Source organism: Carex rostrata, chromosome 10 (assembly GCF_964058835.1).
Source record: "Carex rostrata chromosome 10, lpCarRost1.2, whole genome shotgun sequence".
Lineage (NCBI taxonomy): Eukaryota > Viridiplantae > Streptophyta > Magnoliopsida > Poales > Cyperaceae > Carex > Carex rostrata.
In genome coordinates, this window is record NC_135927.1 from 3,128,616 (window position 1) to 3,152,684 (window position 24,069).

At 33.8% G+C, this 24,069-nt stretch overlaps 1 protein-coding gene across 1 annotated transcript; it reads right to left on the reverse strand.

Moving 5' to 3' along the window:
- Window positions 1-449: 449 nt before the first annotated feature.
- Window positions 450-10,650, reverse strand: LOC144560869 (protein FAR1-RELATED SEQUENCE 5-like). Its single transcript, XM_078310091.1, has 4 exons — window positions 10,129-10,650; window positions 3,627-3,722; window positions 1,659-2,990; window positions 450-1,563 (listed from the first exon to the last, which is right to left on the reverse strand). The coding sequence occupies exons 1-4, from the start codon at window positions 10,648-10,650 to the stop codon at window positions 928-930; spliced, it is 2,586 nt and encodes an 861-aa protein (XP_078166217.1). The 3' UTR covers window positions 450-927.
- Between the last annotated feature and the right edge of the window lie 13,419 nt (window positions 10,651-24,069).

Genomic DNA, 24,069 nt, shown 5'->3' on the forward strand with positions numbered 1-24,069 from the left:
TTTTTTTGGTAAGTTCTCATCTTTGAATATTTACAAGATCTCTTTCTTTTCTTAAGATAATAGTAAAATTTCACAAAAATCTTTGTTGTCCGCCTCAATACAGTCTCGGTACTGTCCTTGTAGCGTATTGTTTGTTGTTTAGGTACTTTCAGAATTTCAAACAATAATACATCTCTCATGATTTTTTTTGGAAAAGAAGGGAGCCTGGGAGACTTCTGATTTGAAAAACACATCACTTTGTTTTTTCTTTTTAATTTGATTGTTCCAATAATGGATGCATGAAGGTATATTATTGATTTTTTTAGTTTGTTTTCCTCTAGTTTGTTATAATTTCAGAAGCTGTTGATTATTAGTTATCATGTCTTGAATCAAAATTAGACCTTCCTATTACCTACAATAATGTCAAAATACTTGTATTTAATGAAAAATTATAACAAGCATCAAATAAATTCATAACATACATCAATTTTTTTTAAATATTAACAGCAGCTGCCAATAGGAAAATCTTAAAATTAACTAATAACATCCTTACATCAGTTTCCTCTTCCTGTACCGCTCGATACCAGATACTAGTGCCTAATTACCAAAAAGTCCTCTTACAATCTCAACTGAGCTTAGAGAAAAAAAAACATCAAAAAACAGCCATGTGGTAAACAACACTGCAGTTGACCCAGTACCAGATTTGTCAGTATGCAGGTGTCCTGCACTTTTACCATAATCCCCTTCAAGAAATACAAAATCACATAACATCCAAAAAAATAAAGCCAAGTGACAAAATAAACTAAGAGAAAATTATTCCCACATAACCTCCAAATTAAAGCTAAGTGACAAAATCCATAATCTACAAACAAAAATAAAACCTATTCAAATAAAAAATAAAAGCCAACAAATTCAACTATTACATGTTCACATAGCTTATTTGTTAATTTATTCCCACATATCAGAACTTACGTTTAAATCAAATAAATTTGCATCTCCATGTGTATGATTTCCACGATCAATTCCTTCATTCAAACCGCACTGACGGGAAGCTTCGACAAACTCAAAACCAGAAGGATCACGTCGCGTAGAACTTACCGCCTTTCTCTTGTTATTTGGCTTTGGTGGACGACCTTTAGGAGGCCGGGTGTTAGGTTCGAAGAGCACATCAGATTGATTTAGGAGTTCTTTTATCCTTTCACGAGTGGTCTCTTTTTTAGAAGCCGGCCATTCTTGATACTTAATGCGAAGTTCTTCGAGCATGACACTAAGGCCATCATCATGGTCATCGTTGTGTGTAGCCACATTAGCACTCAAGGTCCTTCCATCAATTCGCCACTGTGAGTGTATCAAGTCAAGAATCAGCGGCTCATTTCTCCAATTAATCATTTTGTGAGCACATGGAAGACCCATAGTTTTTGTAAATTGCCCACTGCAAACCGCACTCATAGTACCCAACTTTGCCTTCATGTGTTGTTTGTGTAACTCTTTTAGAGCACAAATAGACACACGGTAAACAACATTTTTATAAAATGAAGTATTGCAACTGTGAAGAAGATTCATCTTTTCCCTCGAAAGCTTTGTCTACAATAATTTTTTTGGCAACAACAAATTAAGTGATTATAAAGTTATATAAATAAACTTTTGAGATTAGAACATAAGATATGTGTTGATAGTACCTTAATTTCATTGAATTCATTTTCAATTACGAGACACATTTTGCTCCGCACTTCATAAAGATCGCCGGTTGAAACTTGCAAATATTTCTTAAGTTTGGCATGTGCTGATTCTGCTCGTGAAGATGCACGGTTGCCGAAGTGCAAGTATTCATCAGTCCATGCACCGACAAACTTCTCTTTCAATGGTAGCCACACGTTTTCAATGTACTCTAATGCTTTCTTTTTCTCCACATAGATTGATTCAAATTCTTTCAAATGTTCATTATATTCAAGCTCAGTTGAAGAATACACTACCTTTTTCCAAGAACTCAGAAAACCAACCCAAATCTCTTCGGTTTCAAAATATTTTTTACACTTTGTTAATATATTTTTCTCTATATGCCACACACAGAGTATATGTTTGCACTCCGGAAAAACAATTTTAATTGCATTTATTAATGCAAACTCTCTGTCAGTTATTATGACACAAGGTTGTTTCTCACCCATAATGTTACTAAACATTTTTAATGCCCATATATAATCCTCCTCCCTCTCTCCTTTCAGAAAAGCAAAACTCGAATAAAAGGAGGTGTTGAAACTTGAAATTCCTATGATATCCAGTAATGGCATTTTGTACATATTGGTTTTGTAGGTACAATCCATAATAAAGATATTAGGAAAGTTTTGGGTTAAAATTACCGACAATGGATGAGCGAAAAATAGATGAGTGAGATGACCTTCTTCACTTAAAATGTCGTATGTGAAACCGCCTTGGGAAAGCTCTTCCAAGAGAGCTTGAATGACTGAACGACCCGCTAGATTATCTTTGCGAATCTTTGTTTTTGCATTGTAAATGGTTTTTGAGATTGCAGGAAGCTTGGGGTTAGTTTGCCGAAGAGAAGAAATAATCTGCCTTGGCGGTATTCCAGATTTGCTCATATGTTCAACCTTTCTTATTTCTTCTTGCGAAAGCCTACGGCATACAGGGTGTCCGGTTACATCAACCGAAGCTTCATGATTGTGTAAGTAGTTCTTTATTTCTATCATCCATAACCCATTATCTTGTCGTTTTCCCTTAATCTTAAATGGACAATCTGTTAAACGGCTTGTGGTTGTTCTTTTTCTTTGTTCCATCGAAACATTGCGTTGGTCTCGATAACAACCACCTCTATCACACCCCAAAACTACATACTTATCTTTTCTTGAGCCACGAACGGATAAACCATAGCCTCTTTCTGAGAAAAAACCGCGTGTTCCCTTTATGAGCTCATCAGAACTCTCAAAGCTCAACCCCATTAACTCAAGCTTTTCATTCTCTATGCCATCATTATTGACCGGCTCGTTAAGATTCATCTGTTAATAAAATGCAAAGTAATTCATAATTATGAATAAATTGTGGCTTTCAATTACCAAATAAAAAATAAAAGGTGCAACTCAATTTTCAGTTTTCAGTGTACCAGTATAGTGGAATCCTTTTACCAACTATGCAAGTATAGTACTGTACTGAGCCTAACCTATTGGCAGAAAGAATTATGATAGAAGGTAGCTTATGGTTCAAGTACTGTTAATTTCTAAATGATATTGTTTTGCTTTCTTTTCCATTTCTGTTTCTATGGTTTCGTTTTTACCAGTATGGGCTTTACTGCTCTGAGTATTCTTAGAGGATGTATATAGGGGTGAGAGTAGTAGAGACATGCTGATTAGACTCATGCGAGATTTAATTTTTCTATTTTATGATGTTAATACAACTCTGAAAGCCGCAAAAGAATAAAAGGACATTTCATCAAACACTTTTAATAAAAAAAAATATGCCACCATAATGGCATTTCATCGAACACCTTAATAGCGTCCAATTATTGTTAGTTATGAATAATTCATATTTTAAATGCAAGGAATCAATCATACAGCGTAATCATCTTATTTTACGAATTTGAGATAAAAAATCATTTATAAGATAAATTCAACAAAAAAAAAAAATTATCAGCTTACCTCTTTTCTTCGGTTCTTGCTTGAAGTCTCAATTGTTGATAGAATGGTTGATAGCAACTTCAAAACCTGCTTCCTTGTTTGATTTCTTGAGATCCTCTTCAGCATCAAAATGAGGATACAATAGATGCATCAATATCATATAATTTGATCTCATTCCGAGTTTCTCCCCTATAAATTCTACAATTTGATTAATTTCCATTTTAGTGGTTGAAGAATTCAACATTAGATTGATCAATCGGAAAGAGAGAATCTGCACAGTGCGTTAATTGAGCGGTTTTATTTTTGGAATGACTCAATCAAAGAGAAAGAGGATCAGCCTTAATTGAAGAAAGAGAGTGAAGGAGGGTAAAACAGGAATAAAAAGAAAAACAATTCTCTCAGCGCTAGCTATTATAATTGGTGCGTGTAGAATAGCACTCCCCAAATATTAAAGAAAAAGTAGATGCCATGCATGTACGATCCCTCTTTTGAAGGAGCAAAGCTGTAGTTGTGCATGTGATTTTCCTATATATGAGAATGGGAATCAAAATTTATTGTCAGTGAAAATTGGATAACAAATTATTACGCCAAAAGTGCAAAAACTGTATTGGTTGTAGTTAGATTGATAAGAACCCTAAATTTAACGGAAATAAATCTGCTACGATCCTAAGGGATTGTAAGGTCGCTACAATTCCAAATCCAACCTTTTATTTTTTTTGGTTGTACAATCTCTATAGAAATTGTTTTTTATGCATGAATTTCAAAACAAATGAAAGGTTGAATTTGGAATTGTAGGAACCCTACAATCCCTTTAGGATCGTAACAGATTTATTTCCAAATTAAGCTATCACACACTATCGCCTCTCCAATTAAGAAAATACCTTCTTCTTTTTTTCTTTTTTTTAATACCATTTTAGATTGGTTATATATGTCACCAGGAGCCATTACCACACTACTACCATACTAACATTGCATATGAAGGATATGTGGTTCCCCTATATAGTTGGAAATTAAGGATGGGTCAAAGGTTAATGCTGCTGCTTTGTGCCATCATGATATAGAATTAATCCTACACATGCAATATGTTACAATTAATAATCATTTTTTGCATTTGATCTGAGGTGTTATATGTCATATGTTCAATGCATTATTAAAAAAAAAAAAAAAAAAAGCGAGCTTCCATCATTTCAATATGCATGAGGGCATTCATTGTTGTCATTCTCATAAAAAAATTAATAATTTCTTATTCTGTTTGATTTTGATTTTAGAATGCATAAAGTTCATAAAATGCAATTAAATCTACATTCTTTTTTTTTTGAGACGACCGATTGTGAGAAATGATTGAATTGATTCTGGTATGTCAAAATAAATTAAAAAACTCTATAGTTGACTGAATATGATTAAAATAAAAGTTGACATGTTTGTAGGAACATGTATATTATGACATCTTCCTAGGCTTTTCAATGAATAGTTCTTATAGATCAAATGCAAAAAAATATTATCTAATAACAAAAGCGAAACTGGTGAAAACGAGATCCATCTGGGATAATCTGGGCCGTTCTTAAAGCCCATAAATCTAGCCCAACATTAGTTACGAACCAGGGATAATAAATCTTCATATTGGGCCCTGAATTATCTGAATTTGTTTTATTTGCCATATCAACAAGAATATTATCTGAATTTATCCTATGGATTAAAATGCTTTAAATGTTTATCTTATTTCTCATTTAGCATTGTTTGAATTTTTTTGAGGTGAATTGTACTTTTTTAAATTGCCAAAGTTGGGTTTATTGGGAAAGAATATACGATTTGCTCAAAATAAAATTCAAATAATGGAAAATAAAAGAATGTCTAAAGTGAAAAAAGAAGAGATGAACTGGAGAAAACGAGAACCGTACAATAATTAGTTACTATAAATAGTCCTATAATTCAATTGATAGATCAACATGAAATTCAAAATGACCAGCCCATTTCTCTTTGGTCTATCTGTCTTTGTAAGTAACAAATAAAAAAACAAAAGTATGTATATAAACTTAAATCGACTACAAAACTGAAAAAAAATACTACATTTTATATGTCAAAATATGACAATAAAATAATTTTAAAATATCTTTTAAATATTTCTTTTAGAGGTAGACAAGTGTCCTTTGTGACTCGTGTGGTTTCACCTCTGGCTGGATGACACATCTGGTGACTTTTAGGGGTTGATGATCTGCTATGGCAATATCGTTAAAGGTCTATACGTGTGGTGTGGGTACTAGTATTGTCTTCTGACTGACTCGTTTCATCAGGCTGCATAAATTATTCTCCTTCTCCCTTGTTCGATTTTAAAGTATTTGTTTTCCCTTGAATTTTTTTTTATTTTTTACATATATCTGTTTACAGAATTTTAAAGTGGTCATGGTTAGTTATTAGTTTTGAAAAACTGTTAGAGATTTTCTAGATGCGGTTCTAGTTAAAGATCTAAAAATGGTTTCAGTCAAATCAATTAAAGTTGTTAAAGTGGAGGTTAAAGTGGAAGTTAAAATAAAAGTTATTGGGGACTACATAGAAATGAAATTTTTTTATGTCAACATGATTCGTTGAATTGATTTACATGATTTAGTATTGAATTTTACCGACTTCGCTTCATTAGTTTACATGATTTTTTTAAATATCTAAAATTTTTTTAGAGATTAATGTCCGAAAACAACACTGGAATCACAAGTTTTTTCTTTAATGGAGACAACACTAGTCATCACGTTACCTTTATTTGTCTTCTTTCTTAAAAAAAGTACTACTCATAAAGATGTGGTCCCTTTTTTATTTCTATGATAAGAATCACATGTTAATGCACCTACTGTAAAAAAATACATCTTTCTGCTGCATGGAACCCCTAAAAATTCTTGTTATTGACTTGTAGGGCCCATATATCTTGTGCTGTAGAAGCTGTTAGTGACATTTTTTTATTATATTTTGTTATGTTCTTTTCATGTAAAAAATTCAATTTGTGGTTGATATTATTCATTTTCAATTTGTGGTATTTTTTTCAATTTGTAACTAAATTCATTTTTTTATTTGTTAATATGAAATTTTTTATTGGTTCCACATTTTACTTCCTCATAAAAAAAAGAATTATAATCGATTTATTTATTTTTCAATTTATGCTTAGTCAATTTTTAAAAAATTGAAACTTAAAACCGAGTTAAAACTATATTTTTTTTACTTATAGTCTCTTCTTTAATTAACTTATTGAAGCACATTTTGAAATAGGCATTGATTTTCATAACTATCCACTTGCTCCACTTCGTGAGTCTCAGTATCGAGAGACATATAGTTGAATCATGATACACATTTAGGACATAAAATTATATGTAGATTTTGTTTAATTTTGATTGCCACTTGCTGTGAAAAATATACACAGCTGAGATTATGTAGTTTGATAATAGATATATGTTACATTTATCAGTCTTCTTACATAAAATAGCGGTCGATCCGAACCATTCATTGTTTAATCCATATTGAAATGTGCTTGGAGACCAAATTTTACATTTTTTGGAATTTTTTTGCTATTTATTAAGATGGTTTCAAAATCGTTGTTTTTATTAAAATTCTGCACCACTGGAAAATAGCGGTTTCAAAAATGCTTAATAAATAGTAAAAAAAATCAAAAAAATGTAAAATTTGGTCTCCAAGCACATTTCAATATGGATTAAACAATGAACGGTTCGGATCGACCGTTTGGATTTTGAAAACTTGAATATTGAGACGTAGCACGAAAGGCCACTATGCTATCCATAGCACCCCAGCCTAACTCTATATGTATGTATGTATGTATGTATGTATGTATGTATGTATGTATGTATATAGAGGAGGGTTCAGATGCATCCAAATTTTTGTGCACCCAAATGCACCCTATCTTTCAAATCATTTTTCTCCGTTTTCAAAGTTCGAATAGTCAATCCGAACCGTTAGATGCGATCTATATATTAAGATGTGCTTGTAGACCAAATTTTACATTTTTTGAAATTTGTTTACTATTTATTAAGCCACTTTGAAAATCGCTGATTTTACATTTTCTGGACCATTGGATCAGCGATTTTCAAAGTGGTTTAATAAATAGTAAAAAAATTCCAAAAAATGTAAAATTTGATCTCCAAGCACATCTTAATATATAGATCGCATCTAACGGTTCGGATTGACTATTTGGACTTTGAAAAAGGAGAAAAAGGATTTGAAAGATATGGTGCATTTGGGTGTACAAAATTTTGGGTGCATTTGAACCCTCCTCATGTATATATATGTATACATATAGGAGGGATCTAATTACACCATTTATGGTGACACATGTTGACACCATATGTTTATAAGTTATTTTTACAATTTCAAAATACAAATAATAGATTTGATCAGTTTAACATGATCTCCATATTAAAATATATGCACTTAGAGACCACATTTTACATTTTTTTTAAAGATTGTTTGCATTTATTTAGAATAATTTTGAAAATAACTACTATTATATGGTTCAGAATTGTCTGGAAACAATAATTTTATACACATCTTAATAAGTTTAAACACCCGGCTCAATTTGGGATTCGAGTAAATCCTTAGTTGTAATCGGAATGTATAATCTCTCATTTGTATATATGCGTTAGACTAATCACCCGATGAAATGCTTGGGTGCATTCGGAACGTATAACCTCTCGTTTGTATTTATGAACTAGAAGGATGAACCAAAATTGAGTAAGGTGTAATTACTTTTTTGCATTTATTTTATAAAGTTGCGTCATATTAACATAGTCTATAAAATTTTAGCTCAAAGAAGAGATCAAAATTTAAATGGGACGCGAACTAGGTATTGCTAATTGGTTATTGATTGATTTTAGGATTTATTTTGCCATAATGATTTTAAGATGGGTTGTTTTCAAAATATTTCAAAAATAAAATCAATGTGTTGTGAATGCAAAGGTTTGTATTTCCTAAAATTTTACTAAGTATAAAAAATAGAAATTGAGTAGACCATTTTACCATAGTTTGACTCTTAGAAATTTATCAATTATTTTTAAAATTTTGTTTAAGGATAAGTTTTAGTCAACCCATTAGTTTTTGCAGTAGTTTTTACTTTGTTTGTTCCAACACGAACAATAGTTCAAGCTTAAAGTATGATCACGCCGAATGGCAAATAACTATTTTTTATCAGGAAATTGAAAAAAAAAATGAATGTGAAGTAGGCATTTTTTTTCTTTTTTTACCACAAACTTGTTTTTAATCAAAAATGTCATATTTCGAAGATTATCAAATAACTATCAAAGGCGATTGTTTGCTCTTACAAGGCGATTGTTTTTTTTTCTTGTGACAGATTTTTGCCTAGACTGATATAAGGTAACCAAAAGGTGAAAGGAAGGGCGATTATAACTGTATGGGTATTCAACATTCTTTGATTCATGAAAGAAATGTAAGGAGGTGATAATTGAAATTCACTTTATTTTTTGCAACTTAGTCAAGCATTTACCAGTACAGTACAGGTACAACCATGGTTCCGAAAATCGGCCGATTCCGAGTTGACTCGGAATCAGCGGTGTCCGGGCCGAGTTTTACCCGATTCTCGGGCCCGTGCGAGTTTTTCAGCAAAACTCGGATGAACAGTGCCGAGTCAGCTGAGTTTTCCGATTGACTCAGCCGAGTTTTGCAGTAGTATTTATAAATGTCATGATTAACAATTTCAGCCGAGGAAAACTAATAAGTTTCTGGAATTTCAGAATCTTTACTAGCCTAGACGCTGTACTGCTTAATAAATGTCATGATTTTTGTTCTCTGATCTCGGTGTATGTAAACCTATTAATGCACTGGATATCTAAGAACAAGATATTTATACACCATGTCTATTTATAATATTTGTCGATTAAACTTTCTTCTTCAAAACTCAAGCATTAGTCTTTCTACAGAGAAACTTGTTCGTGTTGGAACAAACAAAGTAGTATTTATACACCATGTCTAATTTTTGCAGTAGTCTTTCTACAGAGAAACTTATTAGTTTTCCTCTAATTGTGAATCTCAATTTCCTTGGAATCAATATTTTCAAAGGTTCAGTTTAGCTGTTTTCCTTTCTGTAATCTATAATTTCTTGGAAAGCATTTGTGCTACAAACTTACAACATACTATATTTAGCGGAATTCAACAGAATATCAAATAACATTAAAATTGAATAAAATAAAATTTGAGTAAAGGACGGCGGTCAACACACCCGGCTATTTAATATCCCAAAGAGACCCTATCCTGGTTTCGAACCTATGACCTTCCACACAGAGGTTATTGCCTTTGTAATTAAACGAAAGCCTAGTTTTCAAAATTGAATAGACACACACACTCTTTTTAGATTACTTAAAATTTATTTAGAAAGATGATGTTTATTATCATGGGAGTTCAGCCCTAATTTATTTATAGAGAAACAAGGATGAGATGTTTCAAATTCACAAAAAGAAAAAAAATATAAAAAAACATCGAATTATTTCTGACAGGTTGATTGTGTCATATCTGGTACTGGAGACCAGAATCTCTTGGATTCTTCTTTAATGGGACCTATCACATTTACTTTGGTGTTGAGCTCAAGGAACTCTGAAATTCCAGAAACGAATGACTCTGACAAATCCAGGGTTTGGAGATTCATCAGATGGCTAAGCTTTGTACCAAGTGAACCACCTTCCACCCAGCACACTATGAATCCCAAGTATCTCAAATTGATTAAACCTTCCAACCAGCATGATGTATCTTCCTCACAGAACCAAATGCGTGCCTGGTATACCATCAACATTCTGAGGAAATTGAACTCACAATACATCAATGGTGGAACAGAACCGAAGAAAAACAAAGAGTAGAGGTTTGGATATTTGAAACCATGCAGTGTTTTTCCTTTTTGAAAGGAAGAGAATTGATCATACTCATAGGAGCTCTGTAGTGCCAACCGACGCAAATGTTCAATATTATCATCAGCTTCCCCATAGCAAGCAATTGTGTCTACAGCATCCTCCCCCAAGATGACCTTGATAGGGGGAGAATTGTTCATGCCAGTATTATTTTCAAAATAATCCCGATTGCAACTTAGGATGTATAACAACAACACGAATTGGTTGGTTAGGTTGATTATGGTAATATACCCAAATGTCACGCACAAAGCCCCTGTCAATGAAAATTTTCACATCAAAATAGAGAACCAAAGGGAGCAATGACAAAAGTTAACAATAGAGAAAAAAATTAGAAGCAACAAGATCTTCCATAAAAGGTTATATTATTTTATATCTTCCCTTAGATGGCCTAATTGACTGGATTGTGAAGGAAACAAGTAGAAGTTATGACTTGTGATAAACAGATAAATTTGACCACTTTGCTCTTTGACTTGTGATAAATAGATAAACAATGTGTATGACAGCCTCATTCTTCATGAAAATAATGACCTACAATTTGGTTTTTGGTGGCTCTATTTGACAAATTCTTAATTATTGAAAGCAAGTATCACAACAACAACAACAAGAACAATAATAATAATAATAATAATCAATGTAATACCTCTGGATGAGTTCATCTAGATAGAGCTTGGCTGTCTCCTTCATTGTTCTTCCATCATCCTTTGGTATCATTCCTTCGGCAATCCACAATTGAATTAGTGAATTAGCATGTATTAAGTAATTGACAGGGAATAGCGCAGCCATGTATGAAAAACAGGTCTGAAGAACTATTGGCAATTTATTGTAGATACTGTTGGAAATTTCGGAAGGATACAATGAAACAAAGAAGAAATTTGCTGCTGAAATTAACTTCTATTGCTTGATTAAATTCGATTACAACATGCTGAATTTATAGCACAACAAAAAGTCTAAATCTGGAACATCTAAATTTAGTACCCCACTACCTATCCTCCTATTACAAGCAGTCTCCAAAAATAGAATTATACTACACCTATCCTGCTATTGCAAACTGAACCTACTTGACTAATTATAGAACCCACTAACTCCTACACGCTCCAAATATAAAGAGATGAATTTAGACCAACTCTCAACAGAATTATAAATGTGGAAAGCTAATTTTGGATCAACTTTCAACACTCCCCCTTGATTCAAAATTGGTTTACTCCAAGCTTCAACATCATCTTCTCTAATCAGATTCTCAGAGTCACCCTTAGGAATGTTGCCTTTCACATCTGGTACATCACTATCTTTCACCCCGTTAGCAATGACAGTACTTGAACCAGCTGAATCAGTAACTGGTACATGTACAATTTCAACAGGAGGTCTTGCAAGGACTTTGGGTTTCACCTCTTCAGTGAAAACAATAGGTTGGTCAGCATTAGGATTCTCAGCTCCTGAAGTTTGACGATCCTCTTTCATCTCAGAAACAGTAACTTCTTCTCTCAACCTCTCTGGTTCTATTTCAGGCTCGAATCTGCCACCTTCTCTGTCATCATCAAGAGGGTATGATTTCTCCGTTTCTTCCCATTTTTCTCCCTCTGATTCAACTGGGACCGCAATTTTTGCATCTTCCTCCTCTGTGATTGTAGGCTCCTGCTCAGGATTGACTTCTACAATATGTAGTCTCATCATGGAAAGTCCCTTTTCTTCTTTCTCTGCCTCCATTTGTACAGGCTGGTCGAAACATGATTCTGCCATCCTCAGCACTTGTGTATCAGTAATGGTAACCAGATCCCCATCAGAATCCTTGTACTTGATCAACACAGATTTTAATGAAGGAAACATCTTCGTCACACTATCTCTCAACACCTTGAAACTACTTTTTTCTGGCATTTGAGCTAGCCGTATATCTTGGTTGTACACCAACTTCAACGATCTCTGACGAATGAGCCCTTCATTCTCCACCTTGAGGGCTTTTTCATCAAACAAAATATTTCTACTCACCATGATTTTGCCACTTTCTGGACTACTGCCACCATTTTCTCTTGTGTGCACTGCTATTGTGCCCTTGCTGCTTGCATCAATCTTGCTCTTGGTGTATGCCATGAAGAGTGCCGGTTGGTCATTTTCTTTTACAGCATAACTTGCTTGATTCTCCTCCCTCTGCTTCTTGTAGCACTCGGATTGGTAGTGCCCAAACTTATTGCAGTAGTAGCATTGGATGTTTTTCTTGGCTTCATGGCACTCAGATTGATAGTGCCCAAACTTGTTGCAATAATAGCACTGGATATCCTTCTTTGTTGTTTTTTGTTGTTGACGGTTGTCTCCGCTGCTCATGCCTCTTCCACAACCTCTACCGTTGTGACCTCTTCCTCTACTTGAGTTGCCTCTGGTGAGGAACGCCTTAGAATCGTCCTTCTCTTCAGATCTGAGAAGTCGTACTTCATGGACTTGCAGGGAACCCATCAACTCGTCGAAAGAGTATGTGGACAGGTCCTTGGACTCTTCGATTGCTGCCACGACATGGTCGAATTTTGAGGTAAGGCTGCGGAGCACCTTCATAACCACGATCTTTTCAGCAAGATCTTCGCCACAACTCTTGATTTGGTTGACGGTGGATGTGACTCTTGTGAGAAATGCTTGAACAGATTCGCCTTGATTCATGTTCAGCGTCTCAAACTCTCTTCTCAAGCCTTGTAGTTTTATCTCGCAGACTTTCGAACTTCCCTGGAATGCAGTTTTCAGGGTTGTCCAGGCCTCCTTTGCCGATGCTGCTGCTGCTATTTTTGTGAACACCGTGTCTACAACGGCTTGTTGAATGAAGAACAATGCCTTCGCATCTCGCTTCGCTGTTTCTGCTGGTGTGGGATCTGCGGTCGGTGCTCCCGTCTCCACCAATTCCCATAGACCTTGTGACTTGAGCAAAGTTCGTATCTTGATGCTCCAGAACTCGTAGTTGTCTCCCTTGAACAGCGGAATCGATGGATTCGAAATGCTCGTGTTCTCTGCCATGGTCGGATCTGCCCTGATCTCTCACCTTTGGCTCTGATACCAATTTGTTGGAAATTTCGGAAGGATACAATGAAACAAAGAAGAAATTTGCTGCTGAAATTAACTTCTATTGCTTGATTAAATTCGATTACAACATGCTGAATTTATAGCACAACAAAAAGTCTAAATCTGGAACATCTAAATTTAGTACCCCACTACCTATCCTCCTATTACAAGCAGTCTCCAAAAATAAAATTATACTACACCTATCCTGCTATTGCAAACTGAACCTACTTGACTAATTATAGAACCCACTAACTCCTACACGCTCCAAATATAAAGAGATGAATTTAGACCAACTCTCAACAGAATTATAAATGTGGAAAGCTAATTTTGGATCAACTTTCAACAGATACTAGTGAGAAATTCACTAAAATTGGCTGTAGCAGCAATGTCCCCAATGACTTGAAGATTGTGAGAAAATGGTTGACTGAACAGTATGTGACCACTTAATAGTAGCAAGTTCATTGGTGAGTTACTCCAACTACTGGACTTGATTTTCCTAGCTGTAGGTTGGAAATCCGGGGGATACTCTTCAAGGGAATCTTTTTTCTCAAAGGGCTTTCTCAATATTAGTTTTAGTTTCTCTTCATAACTTAAGGATGGCAACTGATATTTAACTTCTGGATCTAACTCGAGACAGACTCGTTCATAATTACCCACTTCTTGAGTGGCTATCAACACCCGGCTCCCATTATATTCACTGGGAAGAGCTTGTTTGATTACGTTGTATCTCTGAACATCGTCGATGACTACAAGATATCTTTTAACCTTCAAAGACCCACGGATCCTCTCAATCACAACTTCCGCATCAAGGTCATCCAACGAGTTTCGAGGCTGAAGTGTAATCAACATCTTTCTAAAGAGGTCAATTGGCTTGAACTGTTGAGGACGTTGGTAATCGAAGCGGTTCATGTCAAATAACCAGAAACAGACATCGAAGTGATTCTTCACCATAATACTAAAAGTTCATGATGAAAAAAATAAATAAAGATATTAATGAACATTTAAAAATATTTTGCTGTAGGAAGCGAAATTGTCCAATGTTGTAGAACAACATATTTCGTGTTAAAACTTTTTAGATTTGAAAGATGCTACCAATAAATGCTTTTGGTTAATTAATACAAAATTGCAATTAATAATGTTCCTATTAATTGACTTATGCTGTTACAAATTATAAATAATTTCTATATGCTTTAAGATTTAAGCTATTAATATTTTGATAAAAATAATATTTGTGATTAACAGAAGTGACAATGACCCACAGCAATTTTGCGTTTGGTACAATGGACAACGACCAAGAGCAATTTTGAAGTGCTAGCATGCAAAACAGAACGTCTGATCGACAATAATTCTATAATTATTGTTTGTTCTTTTGTAAACTTTATTTAATATTATTTATTCAGTGATTAATGGGTTTAAATTAATACTATGGTTAGTGTTGTGGTTGTAGGATTGTAGCAAGCTAGTTGTAAGTATAGAGAATTAATTAATATATTGATGATGATTCCATAATTAAATTAAATTAACAGACCTCTGGTAAATCTTTTGCGCAAGTGCAGTTTTTCCAGCAGCCTCTGGTCCTAGGATTGCAACTTGTAAGCATTGATGAATCGTTGGATCAAGAAGTTTGTCAATTATGTGCTTTTCCAGGGCTTCGTAGCTGGCAAGCGCCGTCTCCTTGATGTTAGGAACCGGTACTGACCGTAGTGTAGCAACCGCATGATTGTGTGTGGTCAAGTACATGAATGCAACATCATTGGTAATGTTGCAGAGTTTTGATTCGATCTTTTTCATCTCAATTGCAAAATTGTGTAGAGCAAATACGTCAATGGGTTTAGAGCTTATTCTCTTAACAGCTTCAGGAAGGACAGATGGCATGGTTCTCCCAGCTTTGTTGGAGAAATTGAGAACGACATTTTCAGTGTAGATGCAGACATCTACCACTTCAGTTATCCACTGATCAATGACACTGCGTTCGGGTTCTGGTGCCGGTGCGGGTGTTGGTGCGGGTGAGGGTGCGGCAGGGATTAGTACCAGATAAATCTTTTCCAGCATGGATTTCACCGAGACCATTAAAAGGGAGGCTTCGCTTAAAGTTGTAGCTCCACTGTATAAAGCAGCTTCAAGATTCCACACATCCTCAAGTTTTTGTAATGCAAACTCAACACACACTTTTGATTTCTCAAGTTGCTTTACACTTTCAAGAGTTGGCATCGATGTCTTGCTTTCTTTGATGAGAGATGGGGGATATTTGATTGAATTGAACTGGGGTACTACAATAAATATTTTGAATTGCTTTATAATTAGCACCTCGCTCTTTTCAAAATTTTGACGGGACAAATTATCCTGTCCGGGTTCACCCTTAATCTAATTATCTCGTTATAAGCTAATAGCGCAAAAAAAAATGCAGACGGAAAGGGAAGACCTGTCCCACCTTTCCGAAAAAGAAAAAAAAAAAAAAACTCAGACGGGAAAGGAATTCCCGTCCGAGAATTCTAAATTTTATATATTATATTATAGAGTGATGCTTCTGTGCATACAAGGACCTATTTGTAAAATGAACATATTTTTATTTTCAAAGTTCAAACAGTCGATCCGAACCGTTCATCTTGTTCTCCATATTAATATGTGCTTGGAGACCAAATTTTACATCTTTCTGAAATTTTTTACTATTTATTAAGATGGGTACAAAAAATATCAAATTCAGACCATTGAATTTTGTACCCATCTTAATAAATAGTAAAAAAATTTAGAAAAATGTAAAATTTGGTCTCCAAGCACATATTAATATGGAGAACAAGTTGAACGGTTCGGATCGACTGTTTGAATTTTGAAAATAAAAATATGTTCATTTTACAAATAGGTCCTTGTATGCACAGAAGCATTTGCCTATATTATATTATTATATTTTTTGTTTTTTATATTATATTATATTTTATATATACTACATTATTATATTATATTATATTATATTTTTTATATATTATATTAATATACTTATATATACTATATTATTATATTATGAGGAGGGTTCCAATGCCTCATGCCTTTTATACCTCATCAAAACCTCATATGTTATATGTTTGTTTTTAAAGTCTAAATTTTATTATATTATATTATATTATATTATTATATTTTGAATGAGGTATGAAAGGCATGAGGCATTGGAACCCTCCTCATAATATAATAATATAATATTTATAAGTATATTAATATAATATATATAAAATATAATATAATATAATATAATAATATAATATAAAAAACAAAAAATATAATAATATAATATAATATATAAAATTTAGAATTCTCGGACGGGATTTCTTTCCTGTCTGATTTTTTTTTTTTTCAGAAAGGTGGGACGGGTCTTCCCTTCCCGTCCGCATTTTTTTTTTCTTCCGCTATTAGCTTATAACGAGATAATTAGATTAAGGGTGAACCTGGACGTGATAATTTGTCCCATCTCATAGGACGGGATACTACAACCCGTTCTACTTACATATTGAAAAAAACCAAAAACAATCCCGTATTTCGATATTTTAATTATTTATTTTCTATTAATAAAAAAATCGGTGGTTTAAAGTATTATAAAATGTTAAATATACTGGGTGTACGTGAACCGTATAGCTTTATTTTGAGAACATAAATTGGTTCATGGTACACCATGTTCATATCAACTATTGGTTTATGTAGTCAAGTAGATCCAAACTATTGCGGTAATCTACTATTGGTATATTTTCATAACTGTACAGCTGATGACACTCAAAGTGTTGTGTATTTTTTTATTATTTTTTTGACTAAACGATGAGAGTATGGCCGTATGGGATTATTAGGTTAGAAATTTGATTGTTCTAAAAATATAGAAGTAGAAACTAAAAAATTTATATTTCTCCTGTACATATTAGTTAGTATTTTTATTTTCTTTATTTTATTTAAAAATTAAATAAATTTTATTTTTTTAAGTAATTGCAATACAAATTTGATTGTTATCACATTAATAACTTTATTATTATTTTTTTAAAAGTACTTTATTATTTAGCTCAATACAACAATATCCTTTTTTATATTTTAATACATAGGATGTTGAGATGATCTAGTCTGATCGTCATAGCAATTGACAATAAAAAAATCTTTTGATTGTAATGCATGTATTTTATAATATTAATAGATTATATGATTATAATATTTTGTCTTACCGTAATTTCTTGACGAAACCTTTTTTACCAATTTTTTTCTATATTTTGGCTAAAAACAAGATTCTGTCAAAAAATTCCGAGTTTCCGATCCGATTCTTCCGATTCCGGCCGATTCATCCGATTCTGATTCCACGGTCAAGTATTCAATTCTAATTCCGATTCCGAGTTTCAGAACCATAGTTGTACGTGTAAATGGCGAAATCAAGTAAAGCTCGAGCATTTTGCAAAACCTAGTCAATTCCAATATGAGGAGGGATTGGATGACACCGTCCATTTTCACAGTCTAAACAGTCGATCCAAACCGTTCAACTTGATGGATATGTTAAAATGTGCTTGCAGATCAAATTTTACATTTTTCTGAATTTTTTTTGGGTTTATTCAGATGGGTACAAAAATTCAACGGTCCGAATATAGCGATTTTGTTAAATACTTAATAAATAGTAAAAAAATTCAAAAAAATGTAAAATTTGATCTGCAAGTAGATTTTAATATATCCATCATATTGAATGGTTTGGATCGACTATTTGGACTTTGAAACTTCGAAAATGAGCATTGTCATCCGATATCACCAAAAAACGTTGTCATCCGATCCCTCCTCTTCCAATATTCAGCTTGGTATATTTCTTGCACTTTTTCGTTTTCGTTCAGCAATAAAACACTGACCACAAAGCTAGCATAAAAACACTGTTAGTGTGACAGCATTAATTTGTACTATTCCGAAATTTTCCAAATTTGATGCCAAAGAATTTTATTTTTAAATGCCACAGATAAAACAACGAGTCCTTTTTTGTAGCGCCATGCGTCTCGTCCATGGTCCAGTGCTGCCCTCAATTTTTATTAATTAATTGTATCCCAAAATTAATCACGGTACCAAAATTAAAGAAATCACCAAATGAATCAGTAATTATTTAATTAGCTACAAATGAAAGAAGAGAAAGTAATGAGCAATTTACCTGGTATCGATCCCAGGGATTGATCAGAGCAAACACAACATTGCCACCACGGCTGGCGAGACAATAGTCCTGGTCTTTGCAGCAAATGATTCTGTAAATCGGATCCTCACTGTCACTCATTGATGGTTAGAATCAGAGACTTAGGAAGAAGAGGAGAGGTTGAGGTTTGCGAATTTGGGAATTAGGTTGCATGACCCTTGCTGTAGTACAATTAATTAATAGCTAGTTTTGAACTTCTGATTTGTGAAGCAACGCCGTTAATAAAATCGTTTATCCTTTTTAAATTCCTACTCAATAATTAAATCACCCCCACTAGTTTGGATGGGCCTCACTGTCGAATATGTTTTCGATTTTCAAATTAAGCCAACCAACACATTAAATATATCTATTATTAATATTGCACCATCAGGGCAACTTCGAAATTACGTATTTCTCTCTAAAATCCATAATATAATATTCACCCTACTAAATCTCAAATTAATCATTTATGGTGTTCTCTATTAAACTGATTTCCATTTAAAAAATAGTAAAACAATGTAAAAAAATCGAAAAACATGTAAAAGAAAAAATTCCAAAAAACGTAAAAATCCAAGAAAATGTAAAATTTGGTCTCCAAGTAGATTTTAATATAAATTGAACATCTAACGGTTTGGATTTGTTGTTTGAACATCAAATACTAAATTATGGCCCTGTAAGCACTTCGGTTGAAGTGTTGCCGGCAGCAAATTAGCCATGCTCATATATATATATAGAGTAAAGCTAGCGTGTGACATGCTCACCAAGAAAGTTTGGTGAGCATAACTCCAAAAATATATCGGATCGACGTCAAATGTCAAATCCAAACCGTTGAAATCCATGTACTTCATGAGTGATGCATATACATGCAAAATTTTGAAAGTTTCGAGTTTATTCGCTACACGGTCAAGTGGTCAAAGAAATGAACATTTTATTATAAGTTATTTTATATATTCAATTTTTATTATTTCTTTGACCACTTGACCGTGTAGCAAATAAACTCGTAACTTTCAAAATTTTGCATGTATATGCATCACTCATAAAGTACATGGATTTCAACTGTTGGGATTTAACATTTGACGTCAATCCGATATACTTTTGGAGTTATGCTCACCAAACTTTCTTGATGAGCATGTCACACGCTAGCTTTACTCATATATATATATATATGTGAGGTGGGCTACGGTGAGTTGCGAAGTAAAGCGACTATTTTACTTCACGCTCATATTTTGCGATTTTAAAGTTCAAAATGTCGATCCAAACCGTTCATCTTGTTCTCCATATTGAAATGTGGTTGGAGACCAAATTTTATATTTTTTGGAATTTTTTTACTATTTATTAAGCAGTTTTGAATGTCGCTGATCTGATGGTCCAGAAAATTTTACTGTTTTTTACTGTTCACAGTAAAACAGCAATTTTCAAAAATGCTTAATAAATAGTAAACAAATTCCAAAAAATGTAAAATTTGGTCTCCAAGCACATTTCAATATGGATTAAACATCTAACGGTTCGGATCGGTTGTTTGGACTTTCAAAATAAAAATACGGCGTGAAGTAGAAACGCATTTTACTTCGCAACTCACCGTAGCCCACCTCTATATATATATATATATATATATATAGAGAGAGAGAGAGAGAGAGAGAGTGACTAATATGCATTCGGTAGCATATGGGCCGAAGTGCTACCGGTCCAAATTTGAAATTTTAAAATCTAAAAAGTCGATCTGAACCGTTAAATATGATCTCTATATTGAAATGTGTTTGGAGACCAAATTTTACATTTTTCTGAATTTTTTTACTATTTATTAAGCCACTTTGAAAATTACTGATCCAACGGTGGCTTAACAAAACAGTAAAATCAGAAGCCACCGTTGGATCAGAGATTTTCAAAGTGGCTTAATAAATAGTAAAAAAATTTAGCAAAATGTAAAATTTGGGCTCCAAGCACATTTCAATATAGAGATCACATCTAACGGTTCAGATCGACTTTTTCGATTTTGAAATTTCAAATTTGGACTGGTAGCACTTCGGCCCATATGCTACCAAATGCATATTAGTCACACACTCTCTCTCTCTATATATATATATGTATATACATGTGTATATACACGTGTGTGTGTATATATATATATATACAGGTGTATATACATATACACATGTATATACACCTGTATATATATATATACACACACACGTGTATATACACATGTAATATACATGTATATATATATAGGCTGTGGCTAATTTGCTGCCGGCAATGCTGCCGCTGTTTTTTTTATTTTGTGATGTCCAAACAATAAATCCAAACCATTAGATGTTTAATCTATATTATAGTCTACTTGGAGACCAAATTTTACATTTTTTGGAAATTTTTTACTATATATTAAGCTGGTTTGAAAACCGCTGATTTCAATGCTGCAGAAATTTACTGAAATCAGCGGTTTTCAAACCAGCTTAATATATAGTAAAAAAATTCCAAAAAATGTAAAATTTGGTCTCCAAGTAGATTATAATATAGATTAAACATCTAACGGTTTGGATTTGTTGTTTGGACATCACACGGCTAAATATAGCCCCGGCAGAACCTCTGCTGAAATGCTGCCAGCAGCAATTTAGACAGACCCTATATATATATATATATATAGTAAGGCTACCATGCTTTGAAAATTAAAGTGGGTGTTTTAATTTACACTTATATCTCTAGTTTCAAAGTTCAAAACGTCGATCTGAACCATTCAAGTTGATATCCATATTAAATTGTGCTTGGAGACCAAATTTTATATTTTTTGGAAATTATTTACTATTTTTTTAGAATTTTTCAAAATCAGTGTTTTTCAGAAATGTAACACCGTGAAATTTTAAAAATATTAAAATTGAATTAATATTTAATTGTCAAATTAAATTGAATAGATATGGAGATATATATGTGTAGAGGGAAGTATTGAAAATATACAAATTTCACCTTTTATTGAATATGGAACAAATTGGAGGGTTTAATTGCAAAATATCCAAATATATGACAATGGGCCCCTTTCCTTTCTCTGTTCCCCTTCTTCTTCCTTTCCTGCGCCATCCCTCCCTTCCTCTTTTTCTCTTTGGCCGCCCCAACAGAGAGACACGAGAGAGAGATAGAGAGTGAGAGAGAGAGTTCGATTTCCCGCGGAATTGGCCGAAACTTGAGAAAATTGTAGAGGAGCTCAAATCTCGCCCCTTCCTCCACTTGGTTTGGTAATCCCTCTTCTCGTTTGCTCTATTTTCTCGTCCCTTGATTTTTAGGGTTTCGGTGAAACCCGACCAAATTGAACCAAACTCGAGAATCAATGTCTTTGTTGCTTCTTGAGCGTTATTTGATTGATTTCATGTCTCAATTCCAACTAAAACCCGAATGGTGAGATTATCCCAAATTGATTAGGGTTTTGAACCAACTTTCGAACGAATTGAATTGTAAATGACCGTGATTACGAGTTTGAGTGAATTGAGACTTCCGTATTGCTATCTATTTGATATAAACCCCAATTGAGAAGAAATGTGACTTAAACCAAAAAAAAGGGGTGAATTGCAAGGGTAAGATGGTAAAACGTCCGAATTTGTTGAATTGACGAGTATTAGAATGCGATTGGGTATAGGAATTATGAATTATATTGAAATTGACTTGCTATGCCATGTAATTTAGGCATAGACCCGATTGACCGAGGATTAGCGGATTAGACGAGGTCGTCGAGTTTAGCGATACCGGATCCTACCCAAGTGCCCTACTTGATCAGGTGCGGGGGTTCACGGGATCTGTTTTGGATTCTATTACTTAGAATTAAATAACGGTACATGTATATATATATATATGTGTTTATATATATATACCGATTGAATTGTTAATTGACTTATTGTGCATGACCTCATGTTGGATCTCTATTGTTAGCATTATTTGCAACATTGCATGAAAATAAGTAATGATATAATTGAATTGATATGATATTGTTGATCTAGCATGTTGGTATTGTTATTCGATTGATTGTTCTATCGTTTTGATAATTGAATGGAACCACAGTACTGAAATGTGAAGAGGGCAGAGGATAAGTTAATTGTGAATGAAATGAGTGAATTGTAGGGACAATGTCTAGCTGGCTACTAGACTTTGTCTCAGGGCCCATATGCGCATACGGTGAATAACCCTAATGGTGGAGGGTATCGGTAACCAAGGAGAAAGGCAGAGCTAGGCTAACTGATACCAAAAAGGTAGAGTATAGCAGGAGGATTGAAACTGTGGATAATTGATTGTTATTGGTCTCTCTTTGGAAGAGTGACAACCCGTTGCATGATCGGGAGATATGCAATCCTAAATTGGAAATTGACGAATTGATATGGATGTTTGACTATAAACCAGACCAGAGAAATGTTAAGCCAAATGAGATGGATAGTCGATATCTATCAATTGTAACCGGACTTAGTAATTGTATCTGTTATACCAAACCATTCTATGAATTCCTCGATTTCATTTGATTGTGATATGAGTTGGATTTCAATTGCTTCTATAGGTATTGCATATGCATTTCTTTTATCGAATTGTTGAATTGAAACTCATTGCGGGTTTTTTTAGTTCCGGTAATGGATTTCTTACAAATCCAGTAGCCCTGACTAAATTCCGCACTGAGAAAACGGTTGACAAGTTTTCTCACCCCCTATCCCATCGGGGAACTTTATTCTTTTGTATGTGTTTGCAGGTAAACGCGAATAGAAGGGATTCGAGTGCTCGACCAGTGAGGTTTAAGCCGCATAGCGATAGGGTATGCCTCACATTGAGTCCATTTTGATGTCGATAGGGTTTTGGTATGGTATTTGTGTATAACCATGTTATCGGACCGTGTCGAGTGGTTTTGTAAACCTAATTGTATATTAAACGTTTACTGTGATTTAATATGAATTTTTTTTATGTTTTAAACTGTGTATAAAATGTTAATGGGAATGGTTTATATTGATTTGGAAATATGGGGATCGACCGATTTGAAATCGGGGAAAAGAAATGGTATAAAATGGGCAAAGTACTGAAATCTGGGTGTTTATTGCGGGCCGCAAGAACCCCATTACGGGCCGCAATAACACCAGACAGAAAGGGGCGCAAAACTGCCGAGTTGTTGCGGGCCGTAATGGTAACCCTTGCGGGCCGCAAGGAGAAGGCAGACTTTGGGATTTTAATGTGATTCCGGGCCGTAACCAATGGGCTTGCGGGCCGCAAGAGGTGTGCAGAAAGTTGTTGTTTGTTGTTTCAAAGTCTGATTTAAATGGGAATTGATTTGGGATTGTTTAATCTTTCAATTATATAGTTATTGCACGAAGTTATATATACTATTGAGTATATTTTGATAATC

What these genes read in the sequence shown, in the direction of transcription:
- LOC144560869 (XM_078310091.1), bottom strand. Translation starts at nt 10,650, where the DNA reads ATGAACAATTCTCCCCCTATCAAGGTCATCTTGGGGGAGGATGCTGTA. An exon ending in GCAAGAACCGAAGAAAAGAG is followed by an intron (nt 2,991 to 3,626) that starts GTAAGCTGATAA and finishes TTTTATTAACAG; the next exon opens with ATGAATCTTAACGAGCCGGT. An exon ending in ATGAATTCAATGAAATTAAG is followed by an intron (nt 1,564 to 1,658) that starts GTACTATCAACA and finishes AAATTATTGTAG; the next exon opens with ACAAAGCTTTCGAGGGAAAA.